Raw genomic sequence first — 27,651 nt, 5'->3', positions numbered from 1 at the left:
TTCCCGCCGTTGCCGCGAGCGAAAATGCGCAGCGAAAATTTTCGCCGAAAAATGCGCGGCGAAAATTTTTTGCCAAAAATTTGCGGCAAAAAAAATCGCGACGCGATATTCGCAGATGGGGTGAACGTTACCCCTTACCATAATCCTTTGGGGGGGGTGGGGGGGGGGGGGGTTGGTGCTAGTAAATAAATAAATTGGCTAGTAAAGCTTATCCTCCACGTCCGAGTGAGAAGGCCAGACAGGGACGGGAGACCAAACTGAGGAGAAAATTTTTTGCTTGAGCCACAAACCCCCCAAAATGTAGTAGTAGACATTAAATATTACCACAAGGATAGATAGAAAAACATTCAAATGGAAATACGTAACCCCAAAAGCCTTATAATTGGGAGAGCAGAAACTCTGACCTGTCTGTCTGATGGAGCAGTAAAGAAAGAGGAGGAGGAGTCTCACGGCTCAGAATATATTACCTCCTATTGCATTTTGATTGGTTACTGTTTTAACTGTTTCTTTACTGCTATGTGGAGTAAGTAAAGAGAGTTTAATGCAAAATACGAAGCCTCCTGTCATGTGGTAAAATTGTCATTTTTTAAATTGCTAAAAGATCAAAATTCAAAAACATAATTTAAAAGATCATTTATGAGCCTTAAAATGATGATAAATTTTTATTTTTTTTACGTTTAAAAATATATGGAACAAAAATATAGAAAAGTTTAAATCACCCCCCTTTCCGTGTAATAAAAAAACCCAACTAAATATTAAATCTAAACATCCTTGGTATCGCCGCGACCGAAAACGCCCGTAATATTAAAATCCCCCCAAAAAAATCCAAAACGGCTAATGGGGTAACGGAAAAAAAGGGTCAAAATGGCCGATTTGCCATTTTTTTCATTGCTTCTCTTACCCAAAAAAATTTAATAAAATGTAATCCAAAAGTCATGCACACTCCAAAATGGTATCAATTAAAACTATGTATTGTCCCGCCAGAAATTAGCCCCTAAACAGCTCAGTAGACATAAGTATAAAAAAGTTATGGGGGTCAGAATATGGTTATGTAAAAAATAAAATAAAAAAAATTCTCAAAGTTTATATTTATTTTTATACTATTTACACATAAAAAACCTATACATATGGGGTATCGTTGTAATTGTACTGACCCAGAGAATGAAGGGCATGGGTCAGTTTTGCTGTAAACAAAACGCAGTGGGAACAAAACCCGTAAAACGGTGGTGGGATTGCATTTTTTTCCAAGTCCACCCCATTTGGATTTTTTTTCCCACTTCTCACTACATTTTATGCCATAATTAATGGTGGCATTAGAAAGTACAACTTGTCCCGCAAAAAATAAGCCCTCATACAGCTATATGACTGGAAATATATAAAGTTATGGCTCACGGAAAATGGGGAAGAAAAATAAAAACAAAAAAACGAAGAAAAAACTCCGGTATCCTAAGGGTTAATGCCCCTTTACACTGCTCCAACATCGGGCGGATCATTGCTAACAAGCATTCGTAGGAAAGCTCGTTAGTGGTAACCTGTCGGTGTAAGGCTACATGCACACGAACGTTGTTTGGTTCCGTGTCCGCTATTTTTTTTTTTTTTTTTTTTTTGCGGATAGGATAAAGACCCATTAATTTCAATGGGTCTGGAAAAAAACGCGGACAGCACACCACGTGCTGTCCGCATCAGTATATCCGTTCCGTTTCCCCGCAAAAAAAATTGTGCATGTCCTATTTTTTTTCCAGTTTGCGGACATTATTACAATGGATCCGCAAAAAAAAGGATGCCATACGGAATGTCATCCGTTTTTTTTTTTTTTGCGGATCCACAATTTGTGGACCGCAAAACACATACGGTCGTGTGCATGTAGCCTAAAGCTGCTGCCGATTACCTGATGAACGAGCGAAAAATAATAAGATCATTTGTGCGGTCGCCTAAATCATGTGTCGGCAGCAGATTGTGCCGTCTAATCAACAATGAGGGTCCATACACACATCCGTAATTCAATTCCGCATTTTGCGGAACTGAATTGCGGACACATACATTTCTATGGGGCCGAACAATGTGCGGCCCCGATCCGGAATTGTGGACCTGCACTTCCGGGTCCGCAATTCCGATCCTGAAAAAATAGAACATGTCTGCGGACAAGAATAGGCATATTCTCTTAGTCCCGGCAATGTGCGGAACGCACATTGCCGCTGTCCGTATTTTGCGGATCCGCAAAACACACACGGATGTGTGAATGGACCCTGATTCTGTATGGAGAGGAGCAGGGATTAGCGATCACTGCTCCCTGTACTGTGGAGGAGATCAATGCATTTAATAGCAGCAGGCTCCTTCACTGATGAGCAGGCAATTGACGGGAAGGAACGTTTGAGCAGCCTTTATAAAAGTAGGCATTAACTGAGACCTAGAGAGATGAGTATGTGAACTAAGGGAAGTACAGGGAGAAAACAATTACACATATACATAAGCCTGAATGTTATGTAGTTATTATGCTGTTCATTGCATTTTACGCCTTTGTACTGTCCTTTTGTTCATTTAGCTTATAGATGACATCCTCCTCTAAAACAATGCAAAGTGAATGTCCGCCTTTGAATAACCATTTTTGCTCTTTTAATCTAAATAGGTTCAATATCTTGCCCAGATTTTCTTGACTTGTCATCATAACAGGTCACAAGTTTTGTGGGGGAACAGATCATGTTCCCTTCAACTGCCACTAGAGGGTGCTTACTGTTTTCTTTCTGAACTCAGTCTATACCACTAGCGGCAGCTGTAGGCAGACAGAATGATATATTTTATCTGTGCCCAAACTGGGCATTTAGACCTTGAAACAAAAGTCTTGTACATTGGCTTTTATTCTTAAAAAAATGTTTCTGGGCCTAAAGGGGTTCTCTGGCCCCTACTTCAAAATTGTCCCAATAAATTAACCTGTGGAGGGAAGAATATTACATTAATACTTACCCTCCGCAGTGCAAGCATTCCCAGGATCATCTTCACGGTCATGTGACTGCTCCTGCAGCACCTCCAGGTCTTCCGGTCCTTTGCTGTCGTCTTCTCGCCTCTGTGAAGCAGGAGGCATCGCGCCATCACGGACGGCCTTCCTTGGGTCCGATGCCTGCACACTAGTGCACATGCCCAAGAACCGCCGGCCGTTTATTCAGTGTACAGGTTTCTGTGTGAAGCATGTACTGATTCATACTCGGCGCAATGTAAGCACTGTGTAACGCTACATTCACACGAACGTAGTTTGTTTCCATGTCCGTTCAGTTTTTTGGCGGATAGGATGCAGACCCATTCATTTCAAAGGATCCGCAAAAAATGCGGACAGCACACCGTGTGCTATCTGCATCAGTATGTCCATTCTGTAGCCCCGCAAAAAAGATAGAACATGTCCGCAATATGGCAACTGACAGCACACATTCATGTGCAGAAGGCCTTATGGGAGCGCTGCGGATGTGACTGTTAGGGGGAAGGGGGGGGGGCGCTGCTGATGTCACTGTTAGGGGGGGCGGTTCTGTGGATGTCACTGGTATGGGGGGCACTGGATGTCACTGGTATGGGGGGTGCTGTGGGTGTCACTGGTATGGGGGGTGCTGTGGGTGTCACTGGTATGGGGGGCGCTGTGAATGTCACTGGTATGGGGGGCGCTGTGGATGTCACTGTTAGGGGGGGGCGCTGCAGATGTCACTGTTAGGGGGGGCGCTGCGGATGTCACTGTTAGGGGGGGGCGCTGCGGATGTCACTGTTAGGGGGGGGGCTCTGCGGATGTCGCTGTTAGGGGGGGGGCGCTGCGGATGTCACTGTTAGGGGGGGGCGCTGCGGATGTCACTGTTAGGGGGGGCGCTGCGGATGTCACTGTTAGGGGGGGGCGCTGCAGATGTCACTGTTAGGGGGGGGCGCTGCGGATGTCACTGTTAGGGGGGGGGCGCTGCGGATGTCACTGTTAGGGGGGGGCGCTGCGGATGTCACTGTTAGGGGGGGGCGCTGCGGATGTCACTGTTAGGGGGGGGCTCTGCGGATGTCGCTGTTAGGGGGGGGCGCTGCGGATGTCACTGTTAGGGGGGGGCGCTGCGGATGTCACTGTTAGGGGGGGGCGCTGCAGATGTCACTGTTAGGGGGGGGGGGGGGCGCTGCGGATTTCACAGACATGAAAACAGTTATTGAGGTATCAATTATTTTTATTTTTTGGGGACCGGACAACCTCTTGCATGAACAATTCCAATGTTACATTTTTAGGTGCAATGTAAGGCAATGCTTTAACGCGTTTCTCTCGTCCTTTGTGTTTCTGCAGGCCATGAATATACTTACTTCAGTTCTACTTCTTTATGCCAAAGAAGAGGAGGCATTTTGGCTGTTAGTGGCCGTGTGTGAGAGGATGCTGCCCGATTACTTCAACAGGAGAATTATTGGTAATGCTAACACAGATATACCGGTTATCTGCTAGATAAAGCATTCGTTGTGCGGTATAATATATAGGTTGTGCACTTATTTCTCTGCCTCTATATAGTAGGCATTTTAATAAAACTCTCAGCTTGTAATTTTAATTTTAATCAATTTGGGTTTATGTATTTCGGGTTTTCTCAATTAGCAGACATATACTTTTGCCGCCCCCTCTTCACATCCATAAGTGCATAGAACATATAGCAACAGCAGGAGGAGCTGAGCGGATTGATATATAGTTTTGGGGAAAGGAGTCAGCAAAACTTATAATTTTATAAATTAAAATCTCTGCATTTATAACATTCAAAATGTTATATTGAAAAGGGAGTCTGGCAGCAGTTTTGACCATGCTAAATTGCTGACGGCACTAGGCTGAGAAAGGCAGGACAAACATATCTATGGAGGAGCTTTTATTAAGAGCAGTGTGAATATGAAGCTATATTCTGCCAGGTTCTGCTCTTGCAAAGGCCCATGAGATAGGGCTTGTCTATGAGGTGCTTTCTGCACTGAGCTGCTTTACAGCCCTCCATTGTATTCTGATTGAAAGCAGTCACTGACACTGACAACACTGATTGGGTAGTGTCAGACTGTACAGGGACACATCCCCAAGTGGTAACACCCATCTGGACCTACACTGCAAATTGCTAGTAATCCATTCATAACTTCTAGCAGGAATAATAAAAGAATGGTACAACATAGAGTCATAAGAATGCTAAAACAGACATGTCGGGAGCAACGACAGGTTAACTTTAAGTACTAAGGCCATGTTCACATCTCCAAAGAGCTTTACCGGCAGAGAACAGCCTCCTAGAGTTTACCAGACCTGGCATTGCCAGATTCTGAAGATCACCGCTAAATCCTTATTGACTATAATGTGGTCCAGCGATGATCTGGTCACTTTATGGCATAAATGCTGGGTTTTGGCTGGACAACATGCAACAGTTTTTGGTCCGGGCGACAGCCAGCATTTGTGCCGGATCAGGCAGCCAGGTCATCTTGCCAGAGATGTGTCCTTAAGGGGTTGTCTGAGATTTTCAAAAATGTGGCTAAAAGAAGGCATTGTGAGGAAATAAAAAATAATACCTGTTCAATTCCATGCGGCTCCAGCGCCACTGCTCTGGTGGTCCCTGCCAGCGTGCAAAGATTACATTGCGTATATCATTCATGTGACATCTGCAGTCAGTCACTGAAGTGGTCATATGCTCCACATGCAGGATTCAGTGTTGAGGCCAGTGATTGACTATAGCAGTCACGTAAATGATATACATGATGTCATCACCTCAGGACCACCGGGGACCATGGGAGTGGTATGAGAATTGAATGAGTATTAGTTACCTTTGTTTTTTTTTATCTTGCAGTGCTCCAGACTAAAAAAAAAATTATAAACAGCAGCTATTGGCTCCTAAACTGAAATTTTTAGTCGCCAAATTGAAAATATATATAATTATAATAAAAAATAAAAAAAAGACTTGGAGAAGATGAGACGCAGGTCACAGTAATGAGCCAGCACTACATATAGGAGAATACAGCACCACATACCGTACCTCTTACACCCAATGACATCTCCTGTTAAGTAGACCTTCTCTTTCCTCTTCTCCTCCATTTGACCCAGACCTCCATGACAGAGTCTTTCAGCCGCATCTCGTCTCTACAGAGTTTGTTACAGACATGTTATATTTAAATTTTTTTCCATCAACCCATCCTCCCGCCCCCCATCTTAGTGTCCCAACAATGTCATCCTGCTGCCAATACTGAGCCCGTGGTGCTCCCCAATGCCCCAGGTACTATACTGCTGAAAAAATAGTGACCCCCACTAGAAATAATATCCTTATAGTGTCTACAGAAATTGTAAATGCCACCTAGACTGCCCCCAGTAATAATAATAAAACCTTAGATTAATCCTCCCCCTACACTGCCCGCACATAGTAACTTCCCCCCTCACTGTCCTCACGTAGTAATTTTCTTCCACACTGCCCCCATATAGTAATTTCCCCTCACATAGTAATTACTCCCCCACTGCCCCCACAGTAGAAATATGCTCCACAGTAGTAATTGTCCCCCATACTGTCCTCTAGTGCCCATCTTATGGCTAGTAATGTCCCCCAGTGCCCCCCTTACGGCCAGTAATATCCCCCACTGCCCTCCTTACGGCCAGTAATGTCCCCCACTGCCCCCCTTACGGCCAGTAATGTGCCCCCCCCCCCTTACGGCCAGTAATGTCCACCCAGTTCCCCCCCCCCCCCTTACGGCCAGTAATGTCCCCCCAGTGCCCCCCTCTTATGGCCAGTAATGTTGGCACTTCAAAAAATAAAATACTCACCTGTGTCCTTTCGCTGGCGCTCACTAGCTGCTGGTACGGCCCGGGATGGTGCGATGCAGACTCGCACACCAGGACGCACAGCAATGAGGTGTGTAGCCTTTAGCGCAACATTCAGGCTAAAAAGTCTTGTCGCCATCTGCAAATTGTAAGGCTCATTTGCGACCATTTTGGTCTCCATCTGGAGCGCTGTCTTGTCACATTGCCTACTCCTAACCACATTTTAGAAAATCCTGGACATCCCCTTTCATCCTGAAGTCTTTTGATTGCCAGACAAATTTGGTAACTAGATTCTTAAGTTTGGTGAAAAATCTTCGGAGGATATCAAAAGGAGGTGCTCACAAAAACTGTAGGTAGTAGAATCCTCCTCATAAGAGTATTTTTACCAAACCATGATTGCAAGGTGTTCCAGTTATTTGTCATATTCTATTTCAATGATCAATTGAATAAAGTAATGTAATTAAATAAAATGAATGAGTAAAATCTGTGGTATTTTTAACAACAATTATAATTGTTGCACTCATTAAAGACTAGCCTCTGATCTTCTTGTGTTTCAGGTGCCTTGGTAGATCAGGCGGTATTTGAAGAACTCATCAAGGATTATTTGCCTCAGTTGACTGATCACATGACAGACATGACATTTTTCTCATCGGTCTCTCTCTCGTGGTTTCTCACCCTCTTCATCAGCGTCCTACCTATTGAAAGTGCTGTCAATGTGGTGGACTGCTTCTTCTATGATGGGATCAAAGCCATCCTCCAGCTGGGATTGACTGTGCTGCACTTTAATATTGACAAGCTACTGGCCTGCAAAGACGATGCTGAAGCTGTCACTATCCTCAACCGGTATGAGATTCCAGAAAACTCAGTGTGGGCATGTATCGGGTATTACCAGTAGCTCTGTGACTAGTTAATGAGGGGTATGTGTGCTTTTCAGGAGGGTGAAGACTACTTCTGTTTAGAAATCTGTGGGGCCTGAGTTCAGACAACACATACGGCTTATGGTTCACCCCAAAATCTTATAAAACAAGGAATCCTACAGCTCACCTGCTATGAAACTACCTAAAAGTTATGCGTCTTATGCATAAAGACCAGATCTTATCTAGAGGCAGTAATCCATTAGGGATGGACTGTCTTTCATATTCACCCCTGGACTTTAGGGAGAGCATCATTAGTAGTAGGGGTGGGTTGTCTATATAATGCCCCTGTGCATGTTTGGCCCTGTAGATGAGTCTTAGGGACTAATTGTATTAAGGGGTTGTCCAAGTTATTTCAAACTGTGCCCCATGCCAGTAAATGCTATAAAATAATCATCCTATATGAACCCGTTTCATCTCCGCCGTTCTCAGTGCTGCTGTGGTCCTCCTCCTTGTGTTTGCATACAAGCCTGCAGCGGTGACGTAGAGGTATGCGGCATGTGACCGCTGCAGACCTCGGCCTTCTGACCTTTACGCTTCCTAATGATATTACAATCATTGATTATCTGCAGGTTTTTTGACAATGTCATTAATAAAGACAGCCCGCTTCCCTCAAGTGTGCAACAGGCCCCTGCTACAGCGGATAGGAAAAGGAACAGCACAAAGGTGGACATCACAGAACTCATCAGGGAGTCAAATGAGGTATGTGCAGTCTTATGCCAGCCATACAGGCACATTTCATCGTGGATTGATAATCGCAAACAATGGTCAAGTCTTATATGGGATATTTTGAGTCTATCGAACAGTATACGAATAGTTTTATCTATAAAAATGTTGCTTCATTTAAAGGGGTTCTCCAGGCTTTTAATATTGATGACCTACCCTCAGAATAGGTCATCAATATCAGATCGGCCGGGGTCCAACACCCGTCACTCCCGCCGATCAGCTGTATAAGGAGATGGCGCACAGTTTTCCTGCTGCTGCTATGTCTATGGCAAAACAACAGCGAGCAGGAAGAGAGAAGGGAGACGGCACGAGCGCACTGCGCGCGCCTTCTCCTCATACAGCTGATCACCAGGGGTGCTGGGTGTTGAATCCCCACCGATCTGATATCGATGATCTATCCTAAGAATAGGTCATCAGTATTAATAGCTGGGAGAACCCAGTTAAAAAAAACGTAAAACTTATACGGCATAGTATATGTTTTATGTTATTTCATCATGGAAGCCTAAGGGCATTGCTTGCCTATGTTTGCTTGTACTGTGCCAAATGTTGGAAGTTTTCTGTCAAGGGTATAGGTTTGGCAGTACTGCCAACATGTAAGTGACAGAGGGGTCAGGCATGATGTGAACTGAGCATTAGGGTAATTTCACACAAGCATATTCAGTGCGGGAAATATTCTCCGCGTGAGGGCAGTACACTATCCCTGTGACGCAAACTCCCAACAGTATGATTTATGATGCTGTGTGTTCCTCCCTGACCTCGGCTGTTATGAATTGTTCACACATAATGGCGTCATTACAAGTCGGCACAGCCGAGCTCAGGCAGGAACACACAGCATTATAAATCATTATAATGTTGGGAGGTTGTATCACAAGGGAGCAGTGTTTGGGAAATACTGCTGTCACAATATTTCCTGCACTGAATTTCCTCGTGTGAAATTGCCCTTACAAGTTTCATGGGGTAAGGGCAAAATCTTAGAATCTTATTTTCCTTGTGTGTTTTTTTTTTTTTTTTCTTACCTGCAGAGGTTTGGAGCCATTCGCTACGAGGATGTGGAAAGCATGCGGACTAGAAACCGCCTGTATGTCATCCAGACTTTAGAAATGACAACAAAGCAAAATGTGGTATGTACTAAACAAACAGCCACATGTTTGGCTGTAGCAACAAAAAAGAAAGAAAAGTCAAATGAACTAAAAAGTTTGTTTAAAACTGAAAAAAGTTATAATTAATATTTTTTTCAACGCCTCTAAGTTAAAGGGGTTGTGAGAGATAATTAACAATCTCGGGCAATTCCTACAATGTCTTAAAATAAAACAAATCAGTTACTCCCCAGTGACCTGCATGGATTCAGCACGTCACCGATTCAGCCAATCACTGTCCTCAGCTGTAGACCGTGGAGGATAGTGATTGGCTGTAGTGGTCACATGCTGCATGCAAACAGCCTCTGGAGACCCGGACCAGCACCACAGAGAACAGTACTGGAGAAACAGGTGCATATATAATATATATATATATATATATATATATATATATATATATATATATATATATATATATATATATATATATTTTTTGACATTGTAGGTGTTGTTCTATATTTATAATTATCTCTGTAACTATGTAGCCAGATCTTGGATCTAGAACAAAAGATAATTTCTCTTTAATATTCCACGAATGATTCCTAGCGACTGTTTTAGTGATTGTCACATGGTATGGGATTACACCCATTGCATCACCTCTTTCGGGTGTTTTCTCCACAGGTTCGAGTGGTTTCACAGGATGTGAAATTCAGCCCAGCTGATGTAGAGGAGCTGTATTACATATTTAAGGTACTTCATATAATGAACCGTTTCATTGTCTCTATGGGATGCACTGAGCTATAAGATGCATCAAAAATTGTACATGGAAAGAGGTAAATCAGGTATTCTACACCAAAGCAGCACAGTCACTTATTGTTATTCTCTTAATTAACTGCAAAACAATAACAATCAGCACTAATTATCCGATGATGCCATCCCTAATGCACTGCCAGCTACTTTGGCCTCTCATTGCTCACCAGCTTGTAGAAGAATGCAGGAGTGGTAGAGACATTGTTAGACATGTGCCTACTAATGTACGAGGGTGAGTCAAAAATTATCCGCACTCTGACTGCAGAATTTATTTAAATTTTTAGAAAAGACAAATGCATCATCTTTCTACATGAATTCCCTTATCCCTGCTATGCAGGGCAGAACGTGTTAAGTCAGTTTATCTGTGACTACAGTCAGTGTCGGACTGGGGTACCTAGGGCCCACCAGTAAAATTTATTTTGGGGCCCACCGTATGGATACATTCAAATATAATAAATAATATAACACGTTTTTTATATGAACATAGGCTGGTTTAGGTGCTGTACATTGAATATATGTATGTAGTGCAGTAAATCTAATGTGTTATGTGCCACTTGTGCAGGGGTTTGGAGACTAGGGGCCCATCTTGCTGAGGGGCCCACCGGGGGATTCCCCTGTACCCCTGTGGGCCAGTCCGAGCCTGACTACAGTGTTTTTGTCGCATTGTGGTGTTGCATAACAATGCATGTCCGCACACCGCCGCCCACACTGTCGAACTTCTCCAAAAACTAAATTTTTAAGGTATTATAGGGAAATGTGTCACTAAAAATGTTACTTGCCAGCTAAAACCATATAGCAGCAAATAACCTTTTTTTTTTGCTAATCCGTTTTTATTTTCTGTCTTATCTATACACAGAGGTGATATCATTACCGGCAGGATTAGGGTCCATTCACACGTCCGCAAAATGGGTCCGCATCCGTTCCGCAATTTTGCGGAACAGGTGCCGACCCATTCATTTTCAATGGGGCCGGAATGTGCTGTTCGCATCCGCATTTGCGGATCCGCACTCCCGTTCCGCAAAAAAATAGAACATGTCCTATTCTTGTCTGCAATTGAGGACAAGAAAAGGCATTTTCTATGAGAGTGCCAGCGATGTGCGGTCTGCAAAATGCGGAACGCACATTGCTGATGTCTGTGTTTTGCGGCTCCGCAAAACACATACGGACATGTGAATAGACCCTTAGAATGATAATAACTGCAGTAAAGTGATCTGTGCAGAACAAGAAGAGGCACCTGTTATTAGCTTTAGTGCCCAGTGTGAAAACTGCAGGATTTTATGATTTCTGTTTACATATAGATATTGACGTGGAAAATTAAAAACCATCATCAAAAATCATTTAAAAATATGAATATAAAAATGTGATTTGAACAATAGGTAATTTTCTGATGACGCATTCCCTTTAAACCATCATCCCTATAGTCCTAATCTTATCCAGTCAGGCTATCATATGTTTGTTCCCCTGAAAGAAAGAAGTCCCATGAAGACGAAGATTCACAACTGATGATTAGGTGAAGGCAGCGGTGCATTTATGGCTCGCAGCCCAGCCTAAAATATCTTTAATGGTGGAATACAAAACCTTGTAGACAAATGGACAAAGTATATTGGAAAGCAGGATGATTGTGTCTGAAAATGACTTATTTGTCTTTTCTGAAAGTTGCTTAAAATAAATTCTTAATCATTTTTCACTCTCCTTTAAACTAAGCTTTGTTAGGGACTGGAAGGTCCTTGATCCATGCATAGTGCTGTAGCATTCCTGAAGGGGGGAATCATAGCTAAAGTGGGGGTTCTGAGCCCATTCATTCTCACTGCTTGCATTTAGGAGAAGTTTGGAGCAGCGGTTAAACATGCAGGCTGTGGTGCCATTCAAGGTCTGTGAGACTGACCAATTCTAGAGATCCCAGTGATCATATGGATAGGTGATGACTGTCAATTGTGGGGAAACTCCTTTTAAAATGCTTCAGTGTTCCCCAATCTGTAGCTTTCAATTATGTTACAAAACTACAGCTGCCCTTATGCTATAAGATGTAGAATTTCAATAGATGGAGAACACTTTCAATAATTGATAGAGATACTAGTCACTGTCATATCAAAGTCTGATTAGACCTTTCGACTGGTATAGCTAAAGCCCTGTTCACGTCACATCACGGCCCTGTGTGTGGTGTATGCACCAAGAAGAACTCCCTGCCTAAGCACAGGGATCTATTCATATGACAAAAGCCAAAAGGGTGTCCTTGTATGCTATAGAGAGAGTAACTGATTGCACCTTCCTATGCAAAGCAAACAAAAAAGTCAGCGGACGTCATATGTTGTATGCCTGTGTAAGCGGCATCTATAGAAGCCTTCTGCAATAATACCACTGGATATGTCTGGCAAAGTTCTCTAACGTGATGCTAACATGGCCTACATAATTCACTTTGTCACTCCGCCATCTGAAATGGATCTCTTGCAGCAATTTAGTTCAAGTTTTATCAAATTCTAGTGGAATCTGATGGGAGATACAGTAAGTGCATCGCAGTTGGCAACATGACATCGGTCTAATTTCACCTGCATATGAGTTGTTTGCTAGTATAATAAAATGAGCTTCCTATCGTTGTTTTTCCCTAGAGAGAACACTTCTTGTCTTGTTACTGGAGTGTGAGTAACAGCAGAATATTGAGCCACCATGACCCCAGCTTGCCTTATCTAGAGCAGTATCACATAGACTGCCAGCAGTTCCGGACTCTCTACCATCTTCTCAGCCCCTGGGCATACTCTCCTAGCGTAGACTCGCTGGCATTATGGACCTTCCGGCTATTTGATGAAAATTCAGATGGTCTCATCAATTTTAAAGAATTTGCAACAGCATTTGGTGAGATTTATAGTAATCGAAATAACGAGTGATTGATATAAAATACCAGTTGTCCTTGATTAAACCTTCATGTTGCAGATGTCATGTTCAATGGCAGCTTCACGGATCGGCTCAAGCTACTCTTTAAAATGCATATCCCCCCAGGTATGTATATCTAGCCTTATTTACACTGTTCTGCGGACTGACAGAATAAGAGCTTCGTTAGCATGTAGCAAAATATTCAGTGTATTGTTTTTTTTTGTTTGTTTTTTTTGTGTGCTTTTTTTTTTAGCTTTTACGGAAGTGGGATCTATGAGTCCATCAGAGGAAACCAAACTTTCCAAAGAGGAATTAATGCACTTCAGCCAACTTCATGGTAAATAAATGATAATTGTGATGTGCAGTGCTAGAAGGGATGTTAAAGGTAATCTGTCAACAGTTCTATGTCAGATCTGGTCTCTAAGGGCTAAAATCAGCAGAGGATACATTTTAGAAGGGGTTAAAGAAAAAGAAACCCCTGAATGAATGAATGATTTTGCTGGCTGGTCCTTTTCCTTGCAGCGGAAATGTAGTGTTGGGCTACTTTCACGCAAGCATTTTTTGCGGATCCGTCATGGATCAGTAAAAACTCTTCCGTTACAATAATACAACCGCATGCATCAGTCATGACCGGATCCAGTTGTACTATGTCTTCTATAGCCATGACGCCACGAACACCATTGAAAGTCAATGATTGTGTCAGAGAAAACGGATCCGTCCCCGTTGACTTGCATTGTGTGTCAGGACGGATCCGTTAGGCTCCGCTACCTCAGGCGGACATTAAAACTCTGCAGGCAGCGTTTTGGTGTCCGCCTCCAGAGCGGAATGGTGACTGATCGGAGGCAAACTGATGCATTCTGAGCGGATCCTTTTCCATTCAGAATGCATTAAGGGCAAAACTGATCCGTTTTGGACCGCTTGTGAGAGCCCTGAACGGATCTCAGAGACGGAAAGCCAAAACGCTAGTGTGAAAGTAGCCTTACATGGAGGCTATTCAGAAGAAAGGCCATCTTTGTATTACATGGACAACCCAAGTCCACCAGAGCAGGATTGTAACCTTGGGTAGTGATGAATTCACTGCATCCCGTTGCCTCTGGCAGCCATCATTTGTGTGCACCCAGCCGGTAGCCTACTAGACTAGTAAATGGTGGGGCAGGATGCCAATTGCTCTTTGCTCTGCCATAGTTTGCAGTTGTGTGGTCAGGGGAGAGTCTACCACCATATAGAGGGATCTCAGTGGTCACCCCTCTTTATCACATCTCTATTTCAGTATGTGTCTTTAGGTCTTTTAGGCACAGTTCACTGGCAAAGCTGACTAGGAATATCTGATTGGCGGGGGTCCGAAACTCTGCACCCCATGCCATCAGCTCTAGGACCAGAACTACACCGCTCCATTCATTGGGTTACTGCAGCACTGCTTCCATTGAAGTGAACTGCCCTGCAGTTGCATGCTCCATTACACCGCTACATTGCACTGTTAACAGAACTTGTGTAGCTCCGACTACTCTGAAACAGTTGACTGGCTTGAGTGCGGCCTAAAGAAAAGCTATTGATAGCGAAAGAGTGGACAAGCCCTTTAAATTATTTTTGTTTGGAGTTGTTGTGTTAGGGTTTGGGATTATACATGTTTTAAACTGGGAAATAAATGAAAAAAATGGTTTAGACTGCTCACATCTGCTTTGTGGCTTCCGTTTGTAATGGACACCAGCTGTGCAGACGTGTCTGTCATTGTGGTGGCAAAAATATTGCTGCACACATAGCTATTTTTCCTCCAAAAACTACAGAATCTGTGATGCAGATGTGAACAGTGTCTAAGTAGTACAAAGGTATATAGAGCTATATAGATTATCGGTATATTGTATGCATCTTGTAGTAAGAGATTCTCAAAATTCCTAGGAGAGCCTTTGAAAATACTTATGTTTTTCCAAGTTTCATTGTTTCTCTTGGAGAAAAAAAATCTCAGTCTAAAATTTTACATGTTCACAAAAATATACTGGTACATATCAAAATAAATTATTTTTCTTCTTGCTAATAATCACCTTTCTCTTCAACAGTGACATCTCCTATAGAACTGTCCAGTCCTGATGACAAAACGAAGAGTCCTGAAAAGGGTATTTTGAAAGATTTTATGTATTAAAATATCTTGGACCGGTGCAATTCAGTTGTGAAATGTTTCCAGCACCTAGTTTCTTACATTCAGCTGGTGTCCTTTTGTGCATGTAACCCAAAAGAAAATATACTGCTGGCTCACTCTATTAGAAACCATAGATTAAAAGGGATTTTTGAGACTCATATACTGATGACCTATCCTCTGGATAGGTCATCAGTATCTGATCGGTGGGTCTCGCCACCCAGGACCCTCGCCAATCAGCTTTTTTAAGAAGGCAGCAACACTCCGGTGTGTACCACAGCCTTCTCCATGCTCACCAAGCACCCCGCCGTAAATTGTATAGCGGCTGTGTTTGGCATCACAGCTCAGCCCCATTCTCTTCAACGGGGTGGAGCTGCACCTATGCCACGTGACCGATGAACGGAGATAAGGCTGTGGTGCTACTTCGAGCGCCGCTGTCTTCTCGAACAGATGATCAGCCGGGGTCTCGGGTGTCGAACCCCATCCGATAAGATACTGATGATCTATCCAGGGGATAGGTCATTAGTATGTAAGTCTTGGAAAACCACTTTAAATCTGATATTTGTCAACTATTATTTAATTCAAACCTATCATATCCTGAAGAGCCACATTCAGTCCCATCTTTATAAAGATGGGATAACAACTACCTGCCAGAACCCTGTGGCAGGTACATGTTTTATCATTGTATGGGGACTTGGAAAACTTCTAAATCGCATGGCTTCTATTTTAAAGGTAAAGGGAAGATTGATATTCAAGCATATCTGAAGCAATGGCAAGATGAACTGGTGCGTAAGGAGGAAAGTATTAAGGACCTACCCAGAATGCATCAGGTAACCTTTTACATACACTATTTTATAGTATAGATTCAGGCAAAAATAAGTTTAGAATTACCATCTTTCTCTTATTATATATATATATATATATATATATATATATACATATATATATATATTTTTTTTTAACAGGGGTCCCCATATCCCCATTTTCACCAAGGCAGCCTCCCTGATATGAGGATTACATGCTCCAATGCTCTCCTAGCAGTGCAAAGGCTTTTATTGGAGATCCGGTGACATACTGGGCTCTCCATGGGAATGCTAGGCAGAGGTGATGTCACTGCTGCCCTAGCCTAAAATCAGCTAGGGCAGAGCTAAAGCCCGCCCATCAGTGCCAATTACGTCATTGACAACACTGTTAGGCGGAAGCCTCTGCCTAGCAGTGTAAATATAAACAAACAGCCCTTGCCCTGCGCTATATAGCACAGGGCAAGGGAGAGCATTGGAGCATGAAATGCTCCAATGCTTATATCAGGGGGTCTGCCTGGGTGAAAGTGGAGATATGCTTGGGTTCAGCTCCTGAACCTGGACAACCGCTTTAATGGGATACAGGCAATGATCTTAAAGGGCCTTCTTCTTCATCTTATTGTTATCTGTATAAAAAAATCCTCCTCTGCTGGCTATCACTAGGTTTGGCAGAGGTAGTATTTTATTAAATAAATTACCCAGTGGGTGGCAGGAGGTCACTTGAATGTGTCCAGAATTACACTGTTTATTAGCGTCATTGACATACAGGATGAACTATCCAATCATTTCAGCATGTGACCATAGGAGAAGACTTGGAATAGATAAGATATGCAGACATATTAAATAGATGGAGAGAATAACTTGAATATCTAAGGTCAGGTGCACGGCCCTATCCAACTATGCTAGATACGGTGAACTCCGGCAATCTGTTCCTCTACCGGATCAGGCTGTCGGAGTTCATATCGTATATATGAAAACGTAGCCCTACCTTAACAGAATTGTCTGCTTAGAGAAATTGGTGACTAATAAAGACCTTTAGTTACAGCAGTCTTGCCTTTTGCAGTTGTATTGTTGTGTGAGATTATTGTGGCCACAGGAGGCTATGTTCACATCTCCGTCAAGCTGTTTCGGCAGAGAACAGTCTGCTGGAGTCCACCGGATCAGGCATTGCCGGATAATGCCGCTCCCTGCTGAACTACATAGACTATAATGATGATCTGTGCGCTTTCCGGCATGATTCTAACATATCAAGTTATTGGAGATGAAAACGTAGCCTTAGTTAGGGCTCATGCACATGACTGTATGTATTTTGCTAAATATTATGTCCAGTAGGTCGGCACTGCAGGTGAATTTCATGGTGCTCGCGTCCTAAGATTGGCATCCCATGAAGTAACAGCAATAAAGGGCTGGCACTCACTTCCAGCTATACTTAATGATTCTGTTTATTGTCACATATCCCTGTGATGCGTTTTGACACTCGCAGGTGTCTTTGTCAAACAGTCTGTGACAATATGTGACAATAAACAGAATCATTAAGTATAGCTGTATGTATTTTGCAGTCCGCAAAAAATATGGATGTTTATGTGCATTCCATATTTTGCACAACTGAACAGCTGGCCCCTAATAGAACAGTCCTATCCTTGTCTGAAATGCGGACAGACATACGGACAAACGGCATGCGCATGGAGTACCTTCTGGTTTTTTGGTTTTTTTTGTGGACCCATTGAAATGAATGGTTCCGCATACGGTCCGCAAAAAAAGGGAACGGACACAGAAAGAGAATACTGTTGTGTGCATGAGTCCTTACACTGAGTAGCTAGGAGCAGAGGACTGGTAAGTGTTAAAGCTGTATTCCAGAATTGCCGTATTTTCAAAATTCTCCCAAACGGTACCTCTGAAGAGATCTGTAGATCTGTTCTCTCCGCTATTCGGTTCCAGCTCCATGGGTCCCTGTCTGCCTTCACTGCGCTTGGTCCATGCATGTAAACTTCCAGCATGGACAGGGCTAGGTGTGCCTCTAGAGCCAACTGGCCTTAGCAGTGATCTGTCCCCAAGTGGCACGTCGCTGCTGGGTCACATGCCTCTTGGGGACACATCACCACTGAGGCCAGTCATTGGCTGCAGCAGCACACATGACCCTGCCATGCCGGAAGTTTACATCTAGGGACTGAAGCACAGTGAAGACAGCTGGGGACCAATGGAGTTGGAACTGAACAGCAGGGAGCAGGTAAGTAGGCTTTCCTTCACGGGTCTGGCAGGGAGGGGGATTTAAAAACAAGTCTATCCTACATAGCTAAGTAAGAACTTAGACTTTTAAAACCAGTGAATGTGATTGGGCTGTAGGTCCACTGTATCTGTGATATGGCATAAAATGAAAACCACTTCCTCTTAGTAAATTACAATGAAAGAGAAGTCTGCTGCACAAATAGCTAAGGTTTGAAGAGAAAGGCCTCATAAACATACTGCACATGGGGATCTAAGAACAGTTGTGATATTTTTCACTAAGTAAAGGGGTTGTCCGATTGTCCGAGTTATGTAAAAGAATATATACATGAGCTAAAAAAAAATATATTTACTCATTTACTTAGTTATGTTCTGGCCCTTTGTTAACATGCAGTTGGGGTGTGTAAAAACAATCTTTGAGGTTTTCCTGGTGAATATTTGTGGGTGTCAACAAAGACTCTGCAGAGGGAGTGAATAAAATTGCTGCCCTGTCTGCAGTCTGGGATACTCCATGTTATATTTGTAAGACTACAAGTCCCAGCTGTACAGTACAATGACATTGCTGATAAACATAGGATCCTCCCTCTACCTGTTCTTTTGCAATGCTCTGCAGAAACTTCTTCACAGTCAGCAGAAGAGTACAGAGGAGAGGACTCCTCTGGTCTCTGTCAGCTTAGTGTGTGCAGGGTAAGGAGGGAAGGAAGATCCTGTGCGCAGCTTTTGTCTCCTCAGTGCTTGAAGAAGAGGAAAATTGGCGGCTGCTTAGTACCTGATGCAGAGCCTCCAACCCTGAGTCTGTGCTGCTGATGGTATAAGGGGTTAAACTTTGCTGAAGAATCCGGAGGGAGGGGAGACACAGGACAGACGGCTCAACCAGCAAATCGGGCAGTGCAGGGGGAGTGGCCTGTCCCTCCAACCAGCACAGCCTTCACAGTGACATTCTGTGGACAGAGGCAGACCTGCTCCTTCAGGCTTGTGCACAGAACGGCATCAGAGCAGGGAAAGAAGCTGACATCGCAGGTCATGTGACGCTCAGCTAACTAGGAGAACGGGGTCACTGTAGATGAAGTAAATGAACTGAAAACCCCTTACATTTGCTTAGTTAGAAAGAACAAAGTAAAACAACTTGGACAACCCCTTTGAACTCCTGTGATTTTTCTCACTGCTGACAGATTGCCTTCTAGCACTAGTGATGTAAGCTATAATTTGATTTTGAGGATACATGGTAAAGTGCGATTTGATTTCCGTCATCTTATCCAATTTGTAAATTGTTAACCCGCTGCCCTCTATTTGCTTGTCAAAAAGAAGAAAACTTGATGTTTCTTTTCTTTTCTCTTATTATTTTTTTTTTTTTATCATACTTTTTCTTTTCAGGCTCCGTTCATCCAGTTTTCGAAAACACTATACAACTTATTTCATGGGGACCCTGAAGAAGAATTGTTATATCGTGCCATTGCCGCTGTGACCAGTCTCCTCCTTCGTATGGAGGAAGTGGGTAGGAAACTGCAGCATCCAGCTTCTCCTGCCCCGATTCTACTACCAGAGGGAGGTACTCAGCCTGTTGACGCCCCTCAGGAGAGCGTTGCTCTCAAAGAGACGGAAAACACAGTTTCTCTCCCTTCCAAAGAAGACTCTGAATGGTCTTTTGCATTTGAGCAGATCCTTGCCTCACTACTAAATGAACCTTCCCTTGTCAGGTTTTTTGAAAAACCTACTAATTTCAAAGACAAGTTAGAATCTGCCAGGACATCTCAAATGCGTGCTAGTAAGAGGGTATAAGGAACACTCATCTTCTTCTCTCCACTTCACCAACCACTATACAAAAATGGCCACTTTTACCTTTATCATTATTATTTTTTTTTTCATCTAATGGGCCACAATTGACTCTTTTATATGTTTTTATGGCTATAATGCATTTTTTCTTTAAAAAGGAGAAAAGCCCGCCATTCAGATGCACTGTATACATGTGCTTTCCAGTTGAGAGTGCACTGCTGCTGTCTTCTATTATGTGTTAAATGGTGTCATGATTACAGAAGGGATTCTGGTTTTAATATTATATGTGAGGCCAGGGTCGCTAATGCACATTTTAGAAACAGGTTTTTAATCCTTGGTACTTGCTACTTACCCTCTTATCCACTTACACAGTGGACATTAGGTGGCCATCTGCCTGTTCTATCTAATCAGTGGGGCTATGAAGGTGGATATAGGACACGGCAGATTTACAGAGGTAACCTCTTCCTGCTTCTAAATTATTGGTGGAAAGGGAGGTAGACTTTTTCTACTCCATCCATGTTGGTCATAGACCTAGTGAACTTTTCCCTTTCCAATAGAGGATATGTTCTCTAGTGATTGACCTAAAGCATGAGTTTTATCCCAAATACATGCAGCTACAACACAGCTGGCGCTTCTAGACCAGATTTTTTTGTGGTACTCTATGAAAGAGTTACTTTTTCTCCAATGTAGTATGTGAGTACGGGTGCGTTTACATATGTCCAGCGACATGGCATAGTTCGAAAGTTTTTAAAATTCTCAGAGGAGCAGACAGGCCTATAAAAGAAGGGGGGAAAAAAGCTGAAAGGGGCTGTCTCGTTTCCTAAATTGATGACCTATCCTCAGTGAATGGGATGGAGGAGCTATAATTACACCGTTCGCCGCTGCAATGTCAACGGCGAGCAGGTAAACAGTGCAGAGAATGTAGTAGCGCTGCGTTCTCTACAAACAGCTGATTAGCAGGGGTTCCGGGAGTTGGACCTCTGGCAATCTGATATTGAGGACCTATCCTGAGGACAGTTCATTAATATTGGAAACTGGACAACCCCTTTAACTCGCCTACTAAAGGTCATTTCATTTCAGTGCAGCAGATCCAGTCCCTTGTCGACCAGATGTGATGACATTATGTTCATAATGTGAGGCATGGCACATAACCGCTGAGGCCAGTGATTGGCTGAGTGGTTAAGTGAATAATGGACGTGACATCATCACTTCCTGTCTGACTGGGACTGAAAGACTTGAGGACCGGACCTGTAGCCCTGGAACAAAAAGACCTTTATCAAGTGAGATATTTTACAAGCCTGTCTGTTCCCCTGAGAATTTCAAAAGCGGACGGTCGACTCCTTTAACAGGTCTGACGTTGTGGCCGATTGGAGGCTATGGTGGCCCAGATAGAACAACAAATTGTCATTGGGCATATCTGGGTCAGGCATCAGAAAACTGTCTGGACCCTACTGATATGTGAACTCGGCCTAAGTCTCCATACAGCAGCTGAAACAAGTAGGCCCCCCAGTCCGCCATACAGTAACATGAAAAAGAAAGTGGGGGAAAAAATAAGACTGTCAGCAATAGCAAGTCAATAGACTCTGCTACCATGGGCCGTGTGATTTAGGTCACTGTGTAGCCCCAGCCTCAATGTTGCAGTAAGGATTGTCTGCAATATTTTGATAATCTTCTAGCATTTACACTTACTTTTGACAAAAATGATTGCTACAGCAGTAAGACGTGGTTAAAAGCATGCACTGAGTACTGCCAATTCTACCGGCCCTTTGTCTTCCCTCCGTTTCTGCAGTTTGGCCTTTGGCTGAAGATGGAGACGAGAACGACCGGTTGCTAAGAGCGCACGGACTATAGCAGTATATAGCAACCAATCTTCTTTTATGTTCTAATGTATATTTATGGTTCATTGTTGTTGTATCATTTTCAAAACCAAGAATTGACCTATTTAAATATAGCCATGCCTGTATAAACTCCCAGTGTAAAGTAACTGCAATGTCGCACACATTTTGCATGGTTTCTTCTTCTTATTATTATTATTATTGCTTTTCTCTAAATGTTTTTGTTTTAAAGCTGACAGACTAATTTAATGATCCAAACCAACATACAAAAATCTAATCTAATGTAATCCAAAAACCGGATCTATTGCAGACAGCCTATGACCGTTTTTCCTAGGATTAAGGCCTCTTTCACACAGTCCGTATTTGGTATCGGTATTTGTAAGCCAAAACCAGGAGTGGAACCTAAAGAGATCTCAAAGTGCATTGGGCGCAACAGTTTCAGAGAGAGCAGAGCCTCTAGGTGTAACGGCAACACCCCATTGCTCCTAGAGGCCAGACACAACCCTTCACTGTGTCACTATATATCTATATCTATATCTATATATATACCAAGAAAAAATGGCGGCACTGGAACACAATCCAATAAAACTAGGGTGCACGTCTCCAGGGAAATAGGCTTCTTACCCCAATGTATAGTCCAGAAAAATGGGCGGCACTACAAAGAAAAGAACAAGTGAACCTTTATTCACCCAGGTGGTGCAACGTTTCGGCTCTGCACTAGAACCTTTTTCAAAGGTTCTAGTGCAGAGCCGAAGCGTTGCACCACCTGGGTGAATAAAGGTTCACTTGTTCTTTTCTTTGGAGTGCCGCCCATTTTTCTGGATATATATATATATATATATATATATATATATATATATATATATATATATATATATATATATATATATATATATACACATACATACACACACACACACACACACACACACACACACACACACCACACTTTTTAATGGATTCCAGTGTATATAACAGTGAAAGTAAATTTAGGCACAGCATCTTTATATCTGCTTTTTGTGAAACTGAGCTCGCATTTGGGCTGCCATCAGAATGAACAACTGAGTTCTTAATAAGGCTACTTTCATAGTTGCGTTTTTGCCTGATCCAGCAGGAATCAGCAAAAACACTTCTGTTACTGATACACCCATCTGCATCTGTTATGAACGGATCCGGTTGTATTATCCTTAACATAGCAATGACGGATCCGTCATAAACTCTATTGAAAGTCAATGGGGGACGGATCCGTTATCTATTGTGTCTGAGAAAATGGATCCATCCCCATTGACTTGCATTGTGGGTCATGCCATTTTGCTCCACACGCCATGACTGAGAAAACCGCTGCTTGCTGCAGTTTTCTGTCCGGTATGGGGACACAACCAAGCAGACAGAATGCATTTTGAAGCATTCCATTCTGTTTAGTTCAGTTTTGACCCCATTACAATGAATGGGGGTAAAACGGAAGCGTTTTTTGATGGTATTGAGATCCTTTGATGGATCTCAATACTGGAAAATGTAAGCGCTAGTGTGAAAATAGCCTAATACCAGCAAGAGAGCGAATTCTCACAAATTCTGATTGTGACCTGATTTCTTTGCTGCTATACATGTTGGGACCGTAGTCCTACAGCATGGAACTAGAATGCTGGCCATGTACAATTCAAACAGACCCACTCCTGATAGATATTTATATGTCTTTGGTTGCTAATAAAACTCATCATAGCATAGTGCTGCGCTTCAGAGTTTAGCCTATGGACTCCTTTAAGGGACATTTTTATTACAATGAATACACATCTTTTTTACCTAAGGACATTTTTGAGTTGTAGTAAAAACTGTGCACCGTTAAATCTGCCCCATTAATGCATAATTGCTTTTCAGGCAAAACTACATACATTTAAGATATAAACATGTCACCAAAGGTGTCCATGGCCTTTCAATGGGTTGTCCAGCTTTGAGGACTTTTTTTTTTGTCAACCCTACCGTGTTTTACCTGTTGAAAAAAATCATAATTGCATAGTTACAGCTCTTTAGTTCCATTAAGCGGTCTTCCGGTCCCTCTAGTGTAAACTTCCAGGTGGTCAAGGTCATGTGCGCCGCTGCAGCCAATAACTGGCCTGTCCCCAAGTAGTACACCACAGCTGGGTCGGTCACGTACCGTTTATGGATACATCTCCATTGAGGACAATCATTGGCTGCAGTGGCGCATGTGACCCACCCATCTGTACGGACCGGACTAACTTTAAAGGGAGCCAGGGAGCTGGAAAAGGAGCATCAGGGAGCAGGTGAGGATCATTTTCTTTTCAACTGGTATAGCAGGCTGGGTTAGGCAGTTAAAAAGAAGTCTGAAAATCTGGACAACGCCTTTAAGGGCTCTCAGCTATACAAAGGCAATTCTGAATGCTTAATTTAATACATTGCTGCAAATAATACTCTATCCATGCATGTGACACAATCATTGAAAGTTAGAAGGTGGAACCAAGGTAGGACATCCATTAAAAAGTGTGTATTTCTGTCTGGGCAAGAAATTCATCTGAAGAGAATTATAAGGATAGGTCTCATACTAAAAATAAATAAATTCTGATTTGTAGAGTTAAATTTCATATTTTATTGCCATACATTAACATGTGTACACCAAATAAGAGCCTACAGGGATCAGAGATTAGAAAATGTAAGGAACCTAAAGCTATTTTCATGTTGGTTGTCGTTCTAATGAGTCCTGCTCTAGGATGATTTGGAGATGCTCTTCTGTGTAGTCTTCAGATAGTGGATGAAATGACTCTTTCGAGATCTCTTTAGCACCTCTTCTGATCCTTTCTTTCTTCACTATTGGGAACTTTCATTGGGATACAGTTCTCATTTTATTGGTAACTTGAATCTTTCAAAGCTGCTTCAGTCTTCTCATGTGCGTGCTGTGGTCCCTCAAGCCACTCAGCAGTTCAAGAGCTGAATTACAGTACTTCACAAATATGCAAAAATATAAGCCAGAGAACTAGTATGAATGCAGTGGAAATGTTTGTCTTGTTACTGCCCTGCTTACATTATCCTCCCTATGGTGAGCATTCAATAAATCAAGGTTATAACGCACACACATTTATATGTCACCCTTAAAGTGAATCTCCACCTTTTAACATCATGTTGTTTTTAGGTCCAATAGTGTGTTGATTAATTTGTTAAAGGGGTTGTCCAGTCGGGTAACATTTTTTGGAAAGGTCTCTGAGTGGGTTAAAAAGAAAAAAAAAATCAATTTTCATCCCCCACTGCTCTTTTTTTAAATGCCTGCTGGGTCCCTGCTGGTCTCTTCTTCCTTGTCCCGTACAGGAAGTACTGAGAAATGGCCTCTTTGCCAATGACTTGTGGCAGCAGTGACCCACCACAGCCAGTGGGACCAGAAAGTAATGATCCGCAGTCACCGGTATGCAAAGAATACAGTGAAGCAGTCATGCTCAGGCCCTGGTTTTATACACCTCTTAGTAACAGAGTTGAATTTGCTGGGGGGGGGGGTTGTTTTGTTTTTTAATATAGTACATGCTGGCAAATTAACAGTCTGTTATATGGCAAATTTTAACAAACGTACGGCCTTTCTTTAAATGTGTTTAATGGCTACATGGTGTAAATGGGTTCTCCTGCAGGGAATTTATTAACACTAGTGAAAATAGGGGGGGAAAAAACAACTTTATATTACAGGTTTTAATATTTTGTATTATATTTTTTTAAGGACCTGTTGGATTCAAAAAAGGAAATACTACATTAAGTAAAAAGGGAATCACTCAGTTTTCCTTTGTATTATACTCCATTCCTTTTGAAATTTAATAAAATACTTTAATCTTTATTTTCCTTTATTCAAAATTCTGCACTTGAAACAACAACCAACAAGGTCACCACTGTCCATGTGCTTAAAGAAGTTGCCCCAAAATGACTAATAGCCAAAGGATAGGTTATAAGTGTCTTATCAGTAGAGATTCAACTATGACCTCCCATGTCCTGCGCTTCAATGGAGTGGCTACTTCCCTGTGCCTTTGTGCTGAGTTTTACTGTGTAAAAATTGAAAGATGAAATTGACATGAATTTAGACTAGGAAGCAACTGACAAAATTACTCCTAGGGAGGGGGAGGCTGAAGATTTTCTTTGATAGGAAGCAAACCATGTGTGACCATAGTGGAAATTGTGCAAAAAGATGGGACCATACTCCGAGGCTTCATATACCAGAGCGGACCTCAAGTCACAGCTTTACATGTGCTGCATTGTTTCTTTTTATTTCAGCATTTGCACTTTCTATTTCATATAAATAAATATATATATATATATATATATATATATATATCTGCAACAGACTAATGTAATTGTTATGCTTAATAAAGTCTTAGTTTCAGAATGTTTTCTGTTTTCCTGTTTCAATCTTTCTTCAGTCATTTATCACCTAAGCATCTTATAGCTGAGTTCCCCAAAGCGCTCCCACAGAAATGAATGGAGCTGTGGCACGCATTTTTGACCAGCTGCTCAATCCATGTACAGTAGGTCCCCCCATTCTGTGCATAGGGGATAACCTGTAACTGGAATACCCCTTTAAAGGTGTTCACTAACATTGTTTAAAATTTGTCCGGGAGAAGGAGACTATGTAAAATAAAAAAAATTACCTTCCATTGCAGTGCTACCACTCCAGTCCCCATTGTGCCTGTAGTGATGACGACACATTCATTGTTTATGTGACCTCTGCAACCAGTCACAGGCCTCAGTAGTCCATGAATGACATGTGACTGCAGCGGTTACCGAAGCACAGGCTGACCCAGCTGGCAGCATTGGCGTGGGAGCGCTGGAACATTTTTAAAATAAGGAACTTCTTTCTGTACACTGGCCTCTGATCCCTGACAAATTTTAAAAAATCTTGGAAGACCCCTTTAAATAGGGACAAGCAAATATATTTTGACAGGTTTTGCCCTATGACATGGGCACGTAACGCAAGGGGGACACCGCTGCTGTGGCATAAAATAGAAAGTTTATATCTAGAAACCCCGAATGTAGTAAACCACGGTACTCAATTGTAGTATATAATAGTGAAGATTCTTTATTCCATCCAAAAATAACAAGAAGCCATTGGCCAACGTTTCGATCTAACCTAGACCTTGTTCCACGGCCATAAAGTCGGCTGTCAGAACATTCTAAGCAGGATGGCGTCCTCCTTAGAATGTTCTGACAGCCGACATTATGGCCCTGAACAAGGTCTAGGTTAGACCGAAATGTTGGCCAATGGCTTCTTGTTATTTTTGGATGGAATGAAGAATCTTCACTATTATATACTATTAAGTACCGTGGTTTACTCCATTTGACTCTACATACCACTAAGCACCACCCACAGCGACTAGGAGTGCCGACCAACTTGCTTTTTATTATATCTAAAAGCTCCCCCTGCCCCCCAAAAATGTATGTGTTCTTAAAGGGACAATAAGGCATCAAGCAAAACTTACACACCATGATATGCCTAGTGAAGGGTGTACTGCTCAGGAATTCAAACACCACCAAAGAGAAAATCCTTGTGTATAAATACCTTTTGTTTGGAGTATTCCTGTACTGACCAGCCTGTTTGGCACCTTAGTAATCAGGCAATTTTTTCATTGTAAATTTTGAGATGCTCACATATATATATATAGAGAGAGAGAGATGGTTGAATAAAGGAATCACTATTTCATTTTACCGGAGTGCCGTCCATTTTCTGGATATATATATATATGTAATATCAAAAAAGG

The 27,651-nt window shown here is 42.4% G+C and overlaps 1 protein-coding gene across 1 annotated transcript in view; it reads left to right on the top strand.

Moving 5' to 3' along the window:
- The window catches only part of TBC1D8B (TBC1 domain family member 8B), a 65,957-nt gene extending 43,880 nt beyond the window's left edge, over positions 1-22,077 (top strand). The window contains exons 11-21 of the mRNA XM_044305519.1: positions 4,292-4,409; positions 7,315-7,600; positions 8,244-8,373; positions 9,420-9,518; positions 10,155-10,223; positions 12,890-13,133; positions 13,212-13,277; positions 13,405-13,488; positions 15,206-15,262; positions 16,015-16,112; positions 19,680-22,077. Coding sequence (XP_044161454.1) covers positions 4,292-4,409; positions 7,315-7,600; positions 8,244-8,373; positions 9,420-9,518; positions 10,155-10,223; positions 12,890-13,133; positions 13,212-13,277; positions 13,405-13,488; positions 15,206-15,262; positions 16,015-16,112; positions 19,680-20,084 — 1,656 coding nt within the window. The 3' untranslated portion in view covers positions 20,085-22,077. The remainder of the gene's footprint in view (positions 1-4,291; positions 4,410-7,314; positions 7,601-8,243; positions 8,374-9,419; positions 9,519-10,154; positions 10,224-12,889; positions 13,134-13,211; positions 13,278-13,404; positions 13,489-15,205; positions 15,263-16,014; positions 16,113-19,679) is intronic.
- The last annotated feature ends 5,574 nt before the right edge of the window (positions 22,078-27,651 follow it).

Source organism: Bufo gargarizans, chromosome 9 (genome assembly GCF_014858855.1).
Source record: "Bufo gargarizans isolate SCDJY-AF-19 chromosome 9, ASM1485885v1, whole genome shotgun sequence".
Lineage (NCBI taxonomy): Eukaryota > Metazoa > Chordata > Amphibia > Anura > Bufonidae > Bufo > Bufo gargarizans.
Note: the sequence above shows the minus strand (reverse complement) of the source record. Positions and strands in the feature narration are given on the sequence as shown.